This window comes from Pezoporus occidentalis, unplaced genomic scaffold (genome assembly GCF_034315485.1).
Source record: "Pezoporus occidentalis ecotype Australia unplaced genomic scaffold, CSIRO_AGI_Poc_V1 ctg183, whole genome shotgun sequence".
In the NCBI taxonomy this organism is placed as follows: domain Eukaryota; kingdom Metazoa; phylum Chordata; class Aves; order Psittaciformes; family Psittacidae; genus Pezoporus; species Pezoporus occidentalis.
In genome coordinates, this window is record NW_026913673.1 from 1,506,214 (window position 1) to 1,519,008 (window position 12,795).

The 12,795-nt window shown below is 49.2% G+C and overlaps 2 protein-coding genes across 10 annotated transcripts in view; one reads left to right on the forward strand and one right to left on the reverse strand.

Annotated features, from left to right (window-relative positions):
• Nucleotides 1-3,142: 3,142 nt before the first annotated feature.
• On the reverse strand, nucleotides 3,143-12,008 carry LOC134162190 (uncharacterized). 4 transcript variants are annotated; one of them, XM_062615790.1, is made up of 9 exons: nucleotides 11,365-12,008; nucleotides 7,761-7,843; nucleotides 7,477-7,670; nucleotides 7,126-7,206; nucleotides 6,589-6,861; nucleotides 6,062-6,175; nucleotides 5,369-5,508; nucleotides 4,768-4,910; nucleotides 3,143-3,820 (listed from the first exon to the last, which is right to left on the reverse strand). In XM_062615790.1, the coding sequence occupies exons 3-8, from the start codon at nucleotides 7,532-7,534 to the stop codon at nucleotides 4,782-4,784; spliced, it is 795 nt and encodes a 264-aa protein (XP_062471774.1). In that variant the 5' UTR covers nucleotides 7,535-7,670; nucleotides 7,761-7,843; nucleotides 11,365-12,008; the 3' UTR covers nucleotides 3,143-3,820; nucleotides 4,768-4,781. The 4 variants fall into 4 exon arrangements, with proteins under 4 accessions (XP_062471774.1, XP_062471772.1, XP_062471773.1 ...); XM_062615788.1 differs by lacking the exon at nucleotides 11,365-12,008 and adding an exon at nucleotides 9,656-9,932; XM_062615789.1 differs by lacking the exon at nucleotides 11,365-12,008 and adding an exon at nucleotides 8,995-9,610.
• The window catches only part of ACACA (acetyl-CoA carboxylase alpha), a 113,981-nt gene continuing 111,239 nt past the window's right edge, over nucleotides 10,054-12,795 (forward strand). For 3 of the 6 annotated variants that reach the window (XM_062615758.1, XM_062615756.1, XM_062615759.1), the window contains exon 1: nucleotides 10,072-10,174. Coding sequence is in view for 2 of the 6 variants with exons in the window: in XM_062615762.1 (XP_062471746.1) it covers nucleotides 10,068-10,174 (107 nt within the window). In the remaining 4 variants the exon portion in view is untranslated. Of the gene's footprint in view, nucleotides 10,175-12,444; nucleotides 12,550-12,795 lie in introns of those variants that run through there. The other 3 variants (XM_062615762.1, XM_062615755.1, XM_062615761.1) reach the window with 3 other exon arrangements.

The window sequence follows — 12,795 nt, forward strand, 5'->3', positions numbered from 1 at the left end:
GTCTCACTTTGACAAGGTAATTTTGCCTCTCATTTATTGAGATTCATGTTTCTCTTTCCAGACCATTCCTCTCCCCACACCACGTGAGGAGGCATGCTCCTGCGTGCAGGGACCACGGAGGCTCTACAGCCCCTCCACGCACATGGCAGCTGCTTCAACCCCAGATACACATCCCTGCTTGGATCCTCAGGGAATCGAGAGCAACTTCCAGGCTGATTTCCACCCCATGCCCCCAGGTGACACCACACAACATCTTGGGGCACACGCTCCCCTCTGTGAACTGCCACCCCCTTTAGCCCTATCTACACTGCTGCTTGAACCGGTGCGACACGGACCCGAGCACAGCGGCACAGCCCGTTCCTGCGGCAGCCCCGTGCACTCCCCATATCCCAGTCTCCAACCCCATTATCCCAGTCCCTGTCCACCCTTGGCGGACCCTTCTCCCCATCACCGCCAGGCGGCGCCCTCCGCCTCGCCAAGCCACGCCCCCCCCAAGCCCCGCCCACAAGCGCAGCCGGTGAGGCTGCCATAGGAAGCGCTGGCCCCCGCCCGCCCGCTCCCCGTTCCCCGCCCCGCCGGCTGCCCTGACACCGCCCTCCCCGCTTCCCGCCCGCCCCGGAGCGGCTCCTCCCCGTTACGGTGCGGTCCCGACTGCCCCTCACGGGCCGGGCCGGGCCGGGCCGGTTCGGTTCCCCGGCCTCCTCTCACCTCACGCCTCGGGGTTGCGCGCCCGGGAGCGTGCGTGCGTGCGCGTGGACGTGCGTGCGTGCGTGCGTGCGTGCGTGCGTGCGCGCGCGGCGCCGGCCCCTTCCCGCCCAGCCCCTCCCTGCTGAGGGGAGCTGAGGCGGGCGAGGGGCGCTGAGGCGGAGGGGAGCGGTGCGGGAGGAAGAGGAGGAAGAGGAGGCCGGGGCTCCCCCCGCTGTGCTGCAGGTATACCTGGGAAGAGTTTAACTCCTTCCTGTAGCAGTTAATGATGGTCCCTGCCCATCGGGTTTTTGTGGGTTCATTCACCCGTCAAGTTTCTGAGGTAGTGAAAGGCAAATCCTGGCTGGGTGTCAGTTGAGAAGGGCTTGTAGGGGTAGGACAAGGGGGAATGGGTTAAACTGCCAGAGTTTTGGATTAATATTTAGATTATTTAGGTCTTAGAATCATAGGAAAGGACCTTAAGATCATCCCGTTCCATCCCCCTGCCATGGTCAGGGACACCTCATGCTAAATCATCTCACCCAAGGCTCTGTCATATGTGGCCTTGAACACCACCAGGAATGGAGCATTCACAACTTCCCTGGGCAACCCATTCCAGTGCCTCACCACCATAACAGGAAAGAATTTCCTCCTTATATCCAATCTAAACTTCCCCTGTTTAAGTTTTAACCTGTTTCCCCTTGTCCTATCACTACAGTCCCTAATGAAGAGTCCCTCCCCAACATCCCTATAGGCCCCCTTCAGATACTGGAAGGCTGCTATGAGGTCTCCACGCAGCCTCCTCTTCAGGCTGAACAGCCCCGACTTTCTCAGCCTGTCTTCATACAGGAGGTGCTCCAGTCCCTGCTCATCCTCGTGGCCTCCTCTGGACTTGTTCCAACAGTTCCATGTCCTTTTTATGTTGAGGACCCCAGAACTGCACACAATGCTCCAGGTGAGGTCTCACAAGAGCAGAGTAGAGGGGCAAGATCACCTCCATGACCTGCTGGTCACGCTCCTTTTGATGCAGCCCAGGATATGGTTGCTTTCTGGGCTGCGAGCTCACACTGAAGCTGGTTCATGTTCCTTTTCTCATCAGCCAATACCCCCAAGTCCTTCTCCTTGGGCTGCTCTGAATCTCTTCTCTGCCCAACCTGTAGCTGTGCCTGGGATTGCCCCGACCCAGGTGTAGGACCTTGCACTTGGCATGGTTAAACTTCATGAGGTTGGCATCAGCCCAGCTCACAAGCGTGTCAAGGTCCCTCTGGATGGCATTCCTTCCCTCCAGGGTATCAACCGAGCCACACAGCTTGGTGTCATGGGCAAACTTGCTGAGGGCGTTCTCAATCCCACTGTCCATGTCAGTGACGAAGATGTTAAACAAGACTGGTCCCAACACCGATCCCTGAGGGACACCACTCGTTACTGGTCTCCAGCCGGACACTGAGCCATTGACCACAACTCTTTGTGTGCAGCCATCCAGCCAGTTCTTTATCCACCGAGTGGTCCATCCATCAAATTGATGTCTCTCCAATTTAGACACAAGGATGTCGTGTGGGACAGTGTTGAACGCTTTGCACAAGTCCAGGTAGATGACATCAACTGCCTACCCCTGTCCATCAGTTCTGTAGCTTCATCATAGAAGGCCACCAAATTAGGCAGGATTTCCCCTTAGGCAGAAGCTCTTCCCTGTGAGGGTGCTGAGGCACTGGCACAGGGTGCCCAGAGAAGCTGTGGCTGCCCCATCCCTGGCAGTGCTCAAGGCCAGGTTGGACACAGGGGCTTGGAGCAAGCTGCTCTAGTGGAAGGTGTCCCTGCCTGTGGCAGGGATTGGAGCTGGATGAGTTTAAGGTCCCTTCCAACACAGACCAGTCTGAGATTCCATGATTCCCTGCCTGCAGGCAGGCATCATGACATATCCTGGCTGTTTCCCATGTGCACTGTGGGTGTCCTTATGGACTAGGTGAACAAAGTAGGCTCCCACTTGTTAAGAACATCCAGCCAGAGGGATCTGACCAGGGCTTAACAAGTCTTGCATTGCATAAGACACCAGAGCTCACAAATGATTTAGCTAGTTGCTTTGTTTAAAATAGTTGTTTTCACATCAGACAGCCTGCGCACCAAACCCTGTGCAGTGGCTGTACACATCCTGTGGTATCTCATCATCTCTGTGGTAGCCCTGTGTGCTGTATTGTGGTGGACATGGTACATTTTTACTGGTGCAATTGTAACAGCAGTGCCAACAGTGAAAATGCAGTTTAATGAAGATATTAAGTAGATTCGATGTATGGTTTTGGTGCCCTGGTGCTGGGAAAGGTAAGTGGTATTCCATGTATTTCAAATACTTGCTTACACTTAGGGACTGTTCTTGCAGTAAACTCAACCTGCCCAGGTTGTGTCAAACCCACATAGCACAGTGACCCCATACTTTTCCCACAGAAACCTCCTGTCATTACCATTTCTGTGCAACATTTTTTATGCTATTGTGAGAAAATGAGTAATTTTGTGTGAAATTATTGTGGTGCCCCGCAGAGCATGGATAATGTTGATTCAGATGAACAGGATCTGCATCACTCTGTGGAAGTGGTACACTGTTCACCGAGAGGCTCAGAGGCTGCTGCTATTCATTTATGCAGATTCTGGGAACTTGATGAGAGCTGTTCTCTGTAGCAGACAGATGTGGCCTTTGGCAGTTCATGTCTGAGTGCTGACAACTGTATTAGATAGAAGTACCTTGCAAATAGATGAGAAATACATTTTCTATCAGCACATGGAAATGTGATGCACCCCCTCAGACTGAGAGAAGGGCTGAAGCTCAACAGTTAACATCTGCATTATTCTTGTTGAGGCTGGAGAAGGAGGTCTGCTATTTGTAAGATGAGTTTGCTACATGTATGCTCGTTGTCTGAACTATTTCACAGCAAGATTAAAAATCCTGGAAATTATGCGTGTGAAAAATTATGGGGAAAAATTAAGAATCTGGAAGAGGCAGGGTTTGAAATGGCAATAAAATATTTATTGATTATTCTTATTCATAGAGTCTAACAGCAGTGTTGGCATTCTTCAGGTCTGGGGGTTAGTGGTGCGACATCTTCTGGTTGGACTGAAGGGAAGTTAGCAGCACGCCTGGTATCTCCTGGAGGGAGCAATAACAAAGTCTTTTGCCTTATGTCTGTTCAACTGATTTCCAGCTTAGCAGAGGCCCAAACGTGTTACCACCTGGTCAGTGTTCAGTGGCTTATGTGAAATAGCTCTGAAGGGCCTCAGTTCAATTTCTCAGCCTCTCACTACAGCACGTTTTTCACTACAGTTACACTCTGAGAAGATCTGAATGGATAATTTGTAATGAATAATGTGCCTTTTTCTCCTCAGAAGTTCTAACAAATGAGGTGATTTTCATTTGCTGTTTGAAATTATTTACTGCTAATTTCTGCAAGTTGAATGCTCTCAAGCAGTTTGTTCTGTATGTGTGATATGCAGAAGGCTTCTTGTCTGTCAGCAGGGCTGAGCAATCTGGCCTCACTATAGGGCAGTTGTTAGAGCTGGGTGACAGACAAGTAACTGGATAAGCTGAAGTGACTTGATCCCAAGTCTCAGTGAAAGGTGGGAGTAAAGTATAGCTGTTCAACCTCAGCAGTTCACTTAATGGATAGGAAGAACAAGATTGTATAACTTCTTTATGAAAATGCACCTTAATAATTCAGGGATGTGTAATTTTTTGAGGGGGAAGGGATAGGTCTATCTTCAAGCCCAGTAACTTGAACCTAAAGCCAGGTTACTCTGGGAAGAGCAGTATGGGTTAGCCTATCCCCATACATCCTCCCCACGCTGATGGTCCCAGCTTCCCTTCTGTCTCATTTAGCTCCCTTCCACCTCTGCTTGTGACCATGGGCATGATGATGGCACATTCTGCAGGTGCTGTTTGCGCAGCATGGGGATGGCTGAGCCCACCCAGCTTCCACCAGGGACTGGTTTAGCTGTCTCCTTACTACATAATCACTTGGAAATTACTTCACTTGGAAACAGCTTGCATTGAGGCCTGCTATCCCTCAGTCAGATTTGTTTGACCATGACCAGCAGTACCTGGGGAAGGAGAGTCAGGCAAAAGTTTCCAGTGCCGCCTTTTCTATCATACATGGAGTTAAAAGCTGTGCTGTTTGGCCATATGCTGGAACGTGGCCTGCAGGCTGTCTTTTGTAGATGCTGATGCCCTTGATCCACGAGCACTGGGGGAAGGAAGCAAAAGCAGTTAGGGGTCTGTAGGTTATGGTGGGGAATATGGGGAATACCAGCTGTTCAGAACTAAAACAGCACTTGTTTCTGGAGGGGCCATGGTGATGCTACTGGATTTTTAGGCATTAAAGTAATACGGCTTTATGGGAGGAAGTTGGCATATTGCAACCCCTGGTGTGTTTTGTTCTCAGTATCTCCTTCTTATATATACACCCTCCACCATCATGCTTAAATAGTTCATCCTGCAGCCTAGAAGATGAGAGAGGGTGACCTGTCCTTTGAGCACGGGCATCTGCTGGCCATCTGCGAGAGGTAATCCTGATGCCTGAAGAAGTACAGTTTAGAGGTGGAAGACTTTCTAAGGACTCAGCTCATCAGTCATGCTTACAAGGTTGTATTCTGGATGAGCGTGAGGGACTAAAATGAGAAGCTGTTGTGTTCAGAAACTTACCGAGCAGGGAATTTTGCATATAGCCACCACTATATAGCACATTGCAAAGGCTATTAGGATACCAGCAATGAACACTTTGAGGATGATACTAAGTTTCTGTCTGTTCAGCATATCTTTGTCATCTGTGGGTGGAATTCCATCTAAAATGAGAGTGAGAAGAGTATTTCAGGTGTGTTTACAAGTCTTTGACAGCTCAAAGTTTTCTTCATTTTGGTTGGGCTGGGCTAAGTTGGGTGGACCTGAGCAGAGGAACAGTTCAGAGCCTCCCATAGGCTTTCACAGGAAGCTCTAAATCTCTTTATAATCTCAGAAACTTTTTACCTTAAATTACTTCAAATATCTTTGAGTTCCTGCTGAAAAGGGTGTGCAAGCCCAGCCACAGTGGTAAGGCTTGTAACTTCCCACTGAAGCCCAGTGAGGTTTTTAAGGGAAGCTGGGAGCCCTTGTGGAGCACAGTTGGACACAGGTAACTTCTTGTGAAGGTCAGGGCTGAAATGCTGTTCTCTCATTACAGCCATGGACTGACAAAGTGCCAGGGACTGTTGGGTCTCTTGGGAGAGGCAATACAGCTATTCACAGAAACGGTTCTGCGGGAGAACTTCACCAAAGCTGTGTGTGTGAAAGCTCTGTCTTTCCCTACCCTTACACTGCCCCTGTGCTGCTTGCATGACTGCAGGGAGCAGTGGTACTTACCATGCAAAGTATGGTTTCTGCGGTGCATCTTCGGGACAGCCAAACCCTCTGCAGAAACTTTCGTCTTGGGCAGTTTTGCTGTTACAACACAATCTGACATCCCTTCCAGAAACACTGGGAGCAAAAAGAAGGTTAAAAGCAGATGTTTGCTTCTGTGTAAAGGGAAGAGCCAGGAGCAGCTGAAGTGCACGCTGACACAGCTGGCAATTTGCAGTGAAGTGCTAGAGATAGTTTTCTTGCTTGTATGCAGTTTCCAATGTACAGAATTTCCTACAGGTATTAATACTGGAGACTCTATTTGCCAAAACGTCCTGGCCTTCCCAAAGGAAGTGAGAACAGCAGCACAGAATTGTCCCAAACCCTGAAGCTTTCAGTAATGTTAATTCTGGGTCCTTACTTTCTACTTAATAGAGAGATACAAATAGGTTTGTTGTCTAAAATAACTGCTGAGGAATCAGCTGTATGAAATAGGACACTGCCATCCTCTGACATACCTAAACTTCTCTTTGTTATATTGAATTTCCTACCTTTTTCTCTAATGATAAGTTTGTTTGGAAACATCTTCCTGTGCTGTGTTTGTGAAACACACATATGGCCGGTGACAGGTTTCCCATCTGCATTGCTGAAGTTGTTCAGGCCGTGTAGGATTTGCTTCTCTACTGTCCAGTCTGTCACATATCTACTCATGTTCTTCAAGTACAGCACATCTACTTGCACGGGGCTTTGATGACTGAAGCATTCCAGAGTCATCACTTTTTGGGTTCTTTTTAACTTCCTCTTGGTTGCTGCTATGTCAGGGGCTGGAAAAGGATAAGAAACATTAGAAATGGCTTCTCTTAAATTATTTGCAATTCTTCTCACAAAAGGTTCAGGCCAGCCCAGTTTGATGAGGTCGCTATAAGGGTCTCTTTGAGTTGGTTTTCTTTCAGCAAAACAGAGCTAAAATTTTGCATGATCTTTTACATGCTTTTTGGTCAGGTGGCTGAGGAGTAGCTGAGACAGAGGAAAACAATAACCACACAGTGCAGAGCCCTCACAGCTTTCCTCTCCCAGTGGCTCTTTACCTTGCAGGAAGATCTTCAGGCTCTTTACTCTGCCAGCTATGTCTGAGGCATTTTCCACATGACATTTGTAGCCTCTGAGGTCTGAGGGAATGAAGCAAGGACCATTTTTACTAACAATGCAGGGTTAAGTCACTACTCCCCTGTTTTAGTAACTACTTTTAAATGTTAACCTTTTGCTGACAGCAAAAGTGCAGAATTTGAGGTGAGGGTGTAAGGATTAAAGACACAGTTCAGAATATGGTAGAGGAAAAATTAAATTACAAAGGTAGATTTATTCCTAATACTGTATAAGGAAGTCTCTTAATCCTTAGTTTAATTCAGTTAGAACTTGCAAGTATGTGACCCACTCACCTTCTCTGCTGAGATTGTTGACCGCAAACACTAAGCTAAATATTAATATTATGAACATAATTATATCTCTTCTTGATAATCTTGAAGCCCTTTTTATCTTTACTGCTTCCTTTGAGTAACGTTGTAAGCTGTTTAAGCAGATACTGAGCGATTAGGAGAGATCCCGAACCTCTCTGTTATCATGCGTCTTTAACCTGGTCAACATATGGAGAGTTTGAAGTTAGAGCCTGAACTCACTGTAGATGGTTCTACAGAAAAAATGTGAAATTTGGTAAAAAATGTACCTGAAAATCTTCTCTGTGGGTCAGATTTCCTTTCAGTAGGTACGTCACAGGTTCACTCTGGTCCTGAGTCCCAGAATTAAGCACTGAAATGGGTGAAACAGGGAAAAGTAGTGTGCCACGGGAGAGAGCCCTGAGACACACTGGGGTCCTGGTACAGGCCACTGGTTGCCATGGGACTGAGCTCCTTCTAGAATGGGGCCCCCATGGCAACGCCCCATTGTTGAAAGGCAAACAGAACCCTTACCTAAAGCCTTTTCCCTCAAGGAGAGGGACCTCAGCAGCCTCTCCTGGCCCTCAACACCCGTGGGCCTTGCTGCACAAGCCTGGCTCAATACACCGTGCCACTGGGCACAGTAAAACCAGCACCACCTCAGCCAGCATCACCTGCCCTCACAGGTCTTTTGGCACTGGCAGGGATTTCCACTGCAGTGGTCATGCCAAGCAGGCTGGTCCCAGGCCATTTCCTGCTTTTCAGATTGTTAATAAAGCCTAAAAGTGCTTAGGAAGTGGAGGGAGCCTGTGTTTACTTGCTGGCCCTGGTGCTGGTGTGTGCTGGGTGTGCTGCTGGGTGTAGCTGTGGGGGCATAAATAGCTGTGCATAAGTACAGAAATAAATACAGAAACAAATCAGGCTACTGCCTGCAGGTTTAATCAGAAAGTCTTGGTGAGATTCCTTTAGGCTGTTGTGCGGATGGTTTTTGGAGGATGGGCATTTTCTGTTTTAGACAGAAGGTGGCGATGGAAATCACTTTTTCCTTCAAAGCCTCCGCTTTTAAAATGCTGATTAACCACAGGTTTATGGCCCCCATCACGGAAGGATAGAATTTTGCAGTCCAATCGTCTAAAATAACCCCTGACATTCCAAAATGTGACTGGTACTCGAGAGACTCAAGAAGTATTGGCAGTGTTTAAGATGTTTCAGTTTCAAAAGAGAGCAAATGAAGTGGCAAGGGCTTGCATGTCAATATTTATTTTGCATGCCTATTAAGTTTAGCTATTCATGATGGGTAAGGATGGATTTTAGTATAAATATTTAATATTTACAATCTATCAGGTGCTATAAAACCAGATTCTCTTTGCACTTTTGCAGGATTTTCATTTGAGTGTATTCAGCTGCTTTAGTTCAATGTGATTTTTTCAGTGAAAACTGAAAAGCCGGTAGTAGAATAGGAAGAAAAACCCCCAAACCACTATGGTAAAGCTGTGAAAAGATAAGATAGTTTGAGAATCTCACATGGGCTGACTCGTGAGGTGCATGTGGTCTGCTCCATACCTGGCAGGGCTTCCCGATAAACTGGCCCTTGTATTTGATTGTGTCGGTGTTTTGCTGAAGTGCTGTGCTTGTTTATTACTGGCAGCCACTTACTATAAACTGCAGCCTGACGCCAAGCACAAGGAAGGAATGTAAAGAAACCATTCCCCATCTTCCCGTGTAAATAAACAAGGTTTTAACTCTTCCTGACACCGTCCTCCCCTCGAGTGTAGTACAATGAATATGTAGCAGCAAAGCGACACATTTACATGCTCACTCGGCTGAACGCATCTTTTGTTTAGGAAATAGCATATTAATGCAGAATCAAACAAAAGTGGTTGCTCACATTTCTCTGCCTGTGAAATGCAGTTCATGGATCTCCAAGGATCCTATTAGGATCGTTTATAGAGGAAGATTTTGTCTTCTCAGTGTGTTCTCGCTCAGCTGATCAGAAACATCTTTAAAAATGAAAGTTTGGATAAGACACTTCTGTGTCCTCTTTTTAAGGATATTTTCGTACTTGCAAATTCTTATGCAACTTCAGATGGAAATCATTTGGAATCAAAAAACTACTGGAAAGAGAATTAGATTATGAATCATTTCAAACAATTAAATATTTCTTTTGAATGTGATTAACCAATACCTTCACTAAATGTTCACCATCCCATCTACAGTGCTCAGTCTTGCTTTCCAGTTAGTTCTGCTGTTCACTTCCTGGGCTGGGAATGCCGAGACAATCCTAACACCAGTTTTACAGGATGATTTAGGGCACTTCCTGAAGCTGTAAGGAAACTTGGGACCAGTAAGAGCACATCTCGTGCCTGGGTTAGTGATGGCGGCTAACCTACCAGCTGGGGAGAGCGGGGTGTTTTGTTAGTGATTATCCTTGAAAACAGGCAGATATTGTCAGCGTTGTGGGGATTAACATTTCATTCCTAATGTTTAAAACCTTCTGGAACATTTTCTAAGCAGCTAAAGCAGGATTTTGCTTTAAAACATGCCCTGACCTTTCTCTCCTTTACTTGTTTGCCAGGACTTGAGGTGTGCCAGGATGGATGTCGTCACTCACCCCCCAAACCTGGGATGATCTTTCCTGTGTTTGCACTGGGGATGTTATCAGAGCTGAGAAGAGACCTGGAGCCCTAACTTGGCATCATAAAAGGTACTAACGTTTCCCCTGTATTTGTTTGGCAATGATTTTCTTGCATTATTGAGGCTACACTTGCTTTTTCTGAGATGCGTGGGTGGGTGTTGGGGTTGCACACATGAACAGTGCCTGTGCTCATAACTCATGCAATAGGAGTAAATAATGTCTGTAGTGTGCCTAGTTTATGAGCTTAACAGAAACAGGACCAAGCAGAAATGCGTTTACAATTCATAACGTGATAAAACTGTGGGAAAGTATGGCTGAAGTTTGTAAACAGTCTGTCTGTATTAAACCACAGATCAGTGTGAGGCTTAAACACTTTTTAACTAGTCCTTTGTAGCTATGCTTTTACTTGCTTACGTAGAATTCACATCCTGGAGTATTTTGGGATCCATTCCCTACTGTACATATACAGGCTTTTAACAACCAGCCTTCAGAATGATGGGTGGTAGTTACAGTGGTGAATGAAGTGCTGCTCTGAGGCCATCAGAGCTGAGCATGGCCTGGGGCTGCCTAATTTCAAAATCACCTTCCAAGTCCCTGCTTTATTTTTAAGGTTAATGTATTTGATTTGCTCTTTTTCCTGTTTTCTCTTTGCCCTTTGAATTGGGAGAGTTGCTACAGGATTTAATTACATGGAGCAATCACTCCTCCAGCAGTATTTGAACAGTGTTTATTAAGTGAATGGGTGAGATGGGCAGGTTTTAGCATGACCAGGGTACTCAGAGCACTAGACAGGTTGAACCAAGCACCTGTTGTAATCTCTGGTTTTGTAAGTTCTGTATGTAGCTATTATCAGTGATTTAGGACATGATCCCTCGGTGTGCCAAGTACTCCCCCTCGCTTCTGCAGGGACTGAGCACAGTGGATGATTAACACCAAGTAGCCTTTAGGTCCTTCATAAAAATACTTAAATAGAGGAGGACTTGTTTAAGTAAAAGACACATCTACAGAGGCATAAATTAAAGTATCAATGCCCAGAACAATCCTCCAGGTTCAGTCCAGGTGGAGGGGAGAGCACAGTCTGTTCCCCCACATAGTATGATTAACCACAAAGCCCCCGATCAGGTTTTCTGGATGTGGAGTACTTGTGCAGTGGGCACAGACCCCACCATGTGCTCCAGTCAGTGTTTCCTGGGGGAGTAGTTCTTGCTTATCCTGGAACCACTGATTTGGCCTTAAAACACATTTTAAGAAGAAAATACCCAGAGTTTTAAACTGAAGTGGGTGTCTGAGGAGTTTGCTGTTCCGTTACCACTCCTGCTGCTGCTGTGAGCTCTGAGCAGCGTCCTGGAGCAGTCCTCAGGCTGGGGTGTGCTCTCAGGGGTATCCTCTCAAACCTGGCAGGGGTAAAGAGCCGAGCACGTGTATAAACGATACAAGAAACCCCTGTTTCCCCATGAAGCAGAGGAAGGCACAGCAAGGGACGGCTGTTCTTTCTGTCCCTCTGAGCACGGCAGGAAGGCAGCATGGCACTGAGCCCTGCCAGAACATGGGATAGAGCCCGAAGCTGCTTGTGTGGGTGCTCAACAGCACCCCTGGCAGCACTGCCGATCGCAGCAGGAGGCTCTGCCTGCGCAGGGAGCAGGTCCGGCAGCATCAGGAATTAAACTTGAGTCTTTGGTGTGGATTTCAGGAGCCGGGCAGTGCGGCCATCTTGAAATGAAACTTAACAATCGCTGCCCATCCGCACAGCGATGGCTGCAGGTCAAACAACAGGCAGGGAACACGCGGGCAGCGCCTGGCCTGCTTCCCAGCCGCCTAGCACGTGTATCTATCTGCCCGGTGTCCGGGCCGGTGTTCCCGCTCCACGTGGGTCCTCCCCGCCGGGCGGTGCAGAGCCGGGGGCGAGGGGGGATCTGCTGCTCGGTGTCCGGTCCAGGGCCCCGTTATCAGCCCTGTTGCTTGCCGGTGGTGCGGCCCACAGCGGTTTGGGGACCGGGAGCGGTGTGGGGAGCCCCGGGGGTCCCGCGAAAACAGAGACCGGGCGGGGGTGGGAGACCTCTGGTGCGTACAGGCCAGCCCGGCCACCGGCACCCCCCCCCCAGCACCGGGAGCCAGTGGGCGGGCCCAACCGGCCGCTCAGGCCATAGGCGTCTCCTCATTGGCCACGCCCGCACGCGCCGCCTGATTGGTCACGCCCCCCGCAGTGTTCCCTCCGGCAGCCAATGGGAGCGGCGCAGGCGGGGCAAGGTTGGAGGTGTCTGACCTGAGGTGACTCCATGCATCACACCACCGCGGGGGCGTGGCCGGACGAGGGGGGGCGTGGCCTGTATAAAGGGGCGTGGCCTGGCGGTGGATGGGGGCGCCGCTCCGCGCCCCCGCCCGCTCCACCGCCCAGCCGCCAGGTCGGGGGCCCGCCGCGCCTCCGCAGCGCCCGGCACGCTGAGGTGAGCACCGCGGCCCGCTCCGCCGGGACCCCGCGCTGGAGGACCGGGAGGCACCGGTCACCGGCGTCCCGCCGGGCGGTGCTGCGTGAGCCCGTGGGGCTGGGCGGGGCCGGGCCCGGGGGAGCGCGGGATGATCCGCTCACGTTGTGCTGTGCTGAGGCGAGTCGCGCCGGCCGCTTTGTGCTGTCTGGAGGGCGCGGTGCTCGGGTCTGTAGGCTCTGCAGGGCGGCCTTAGGTCCTGGAAGG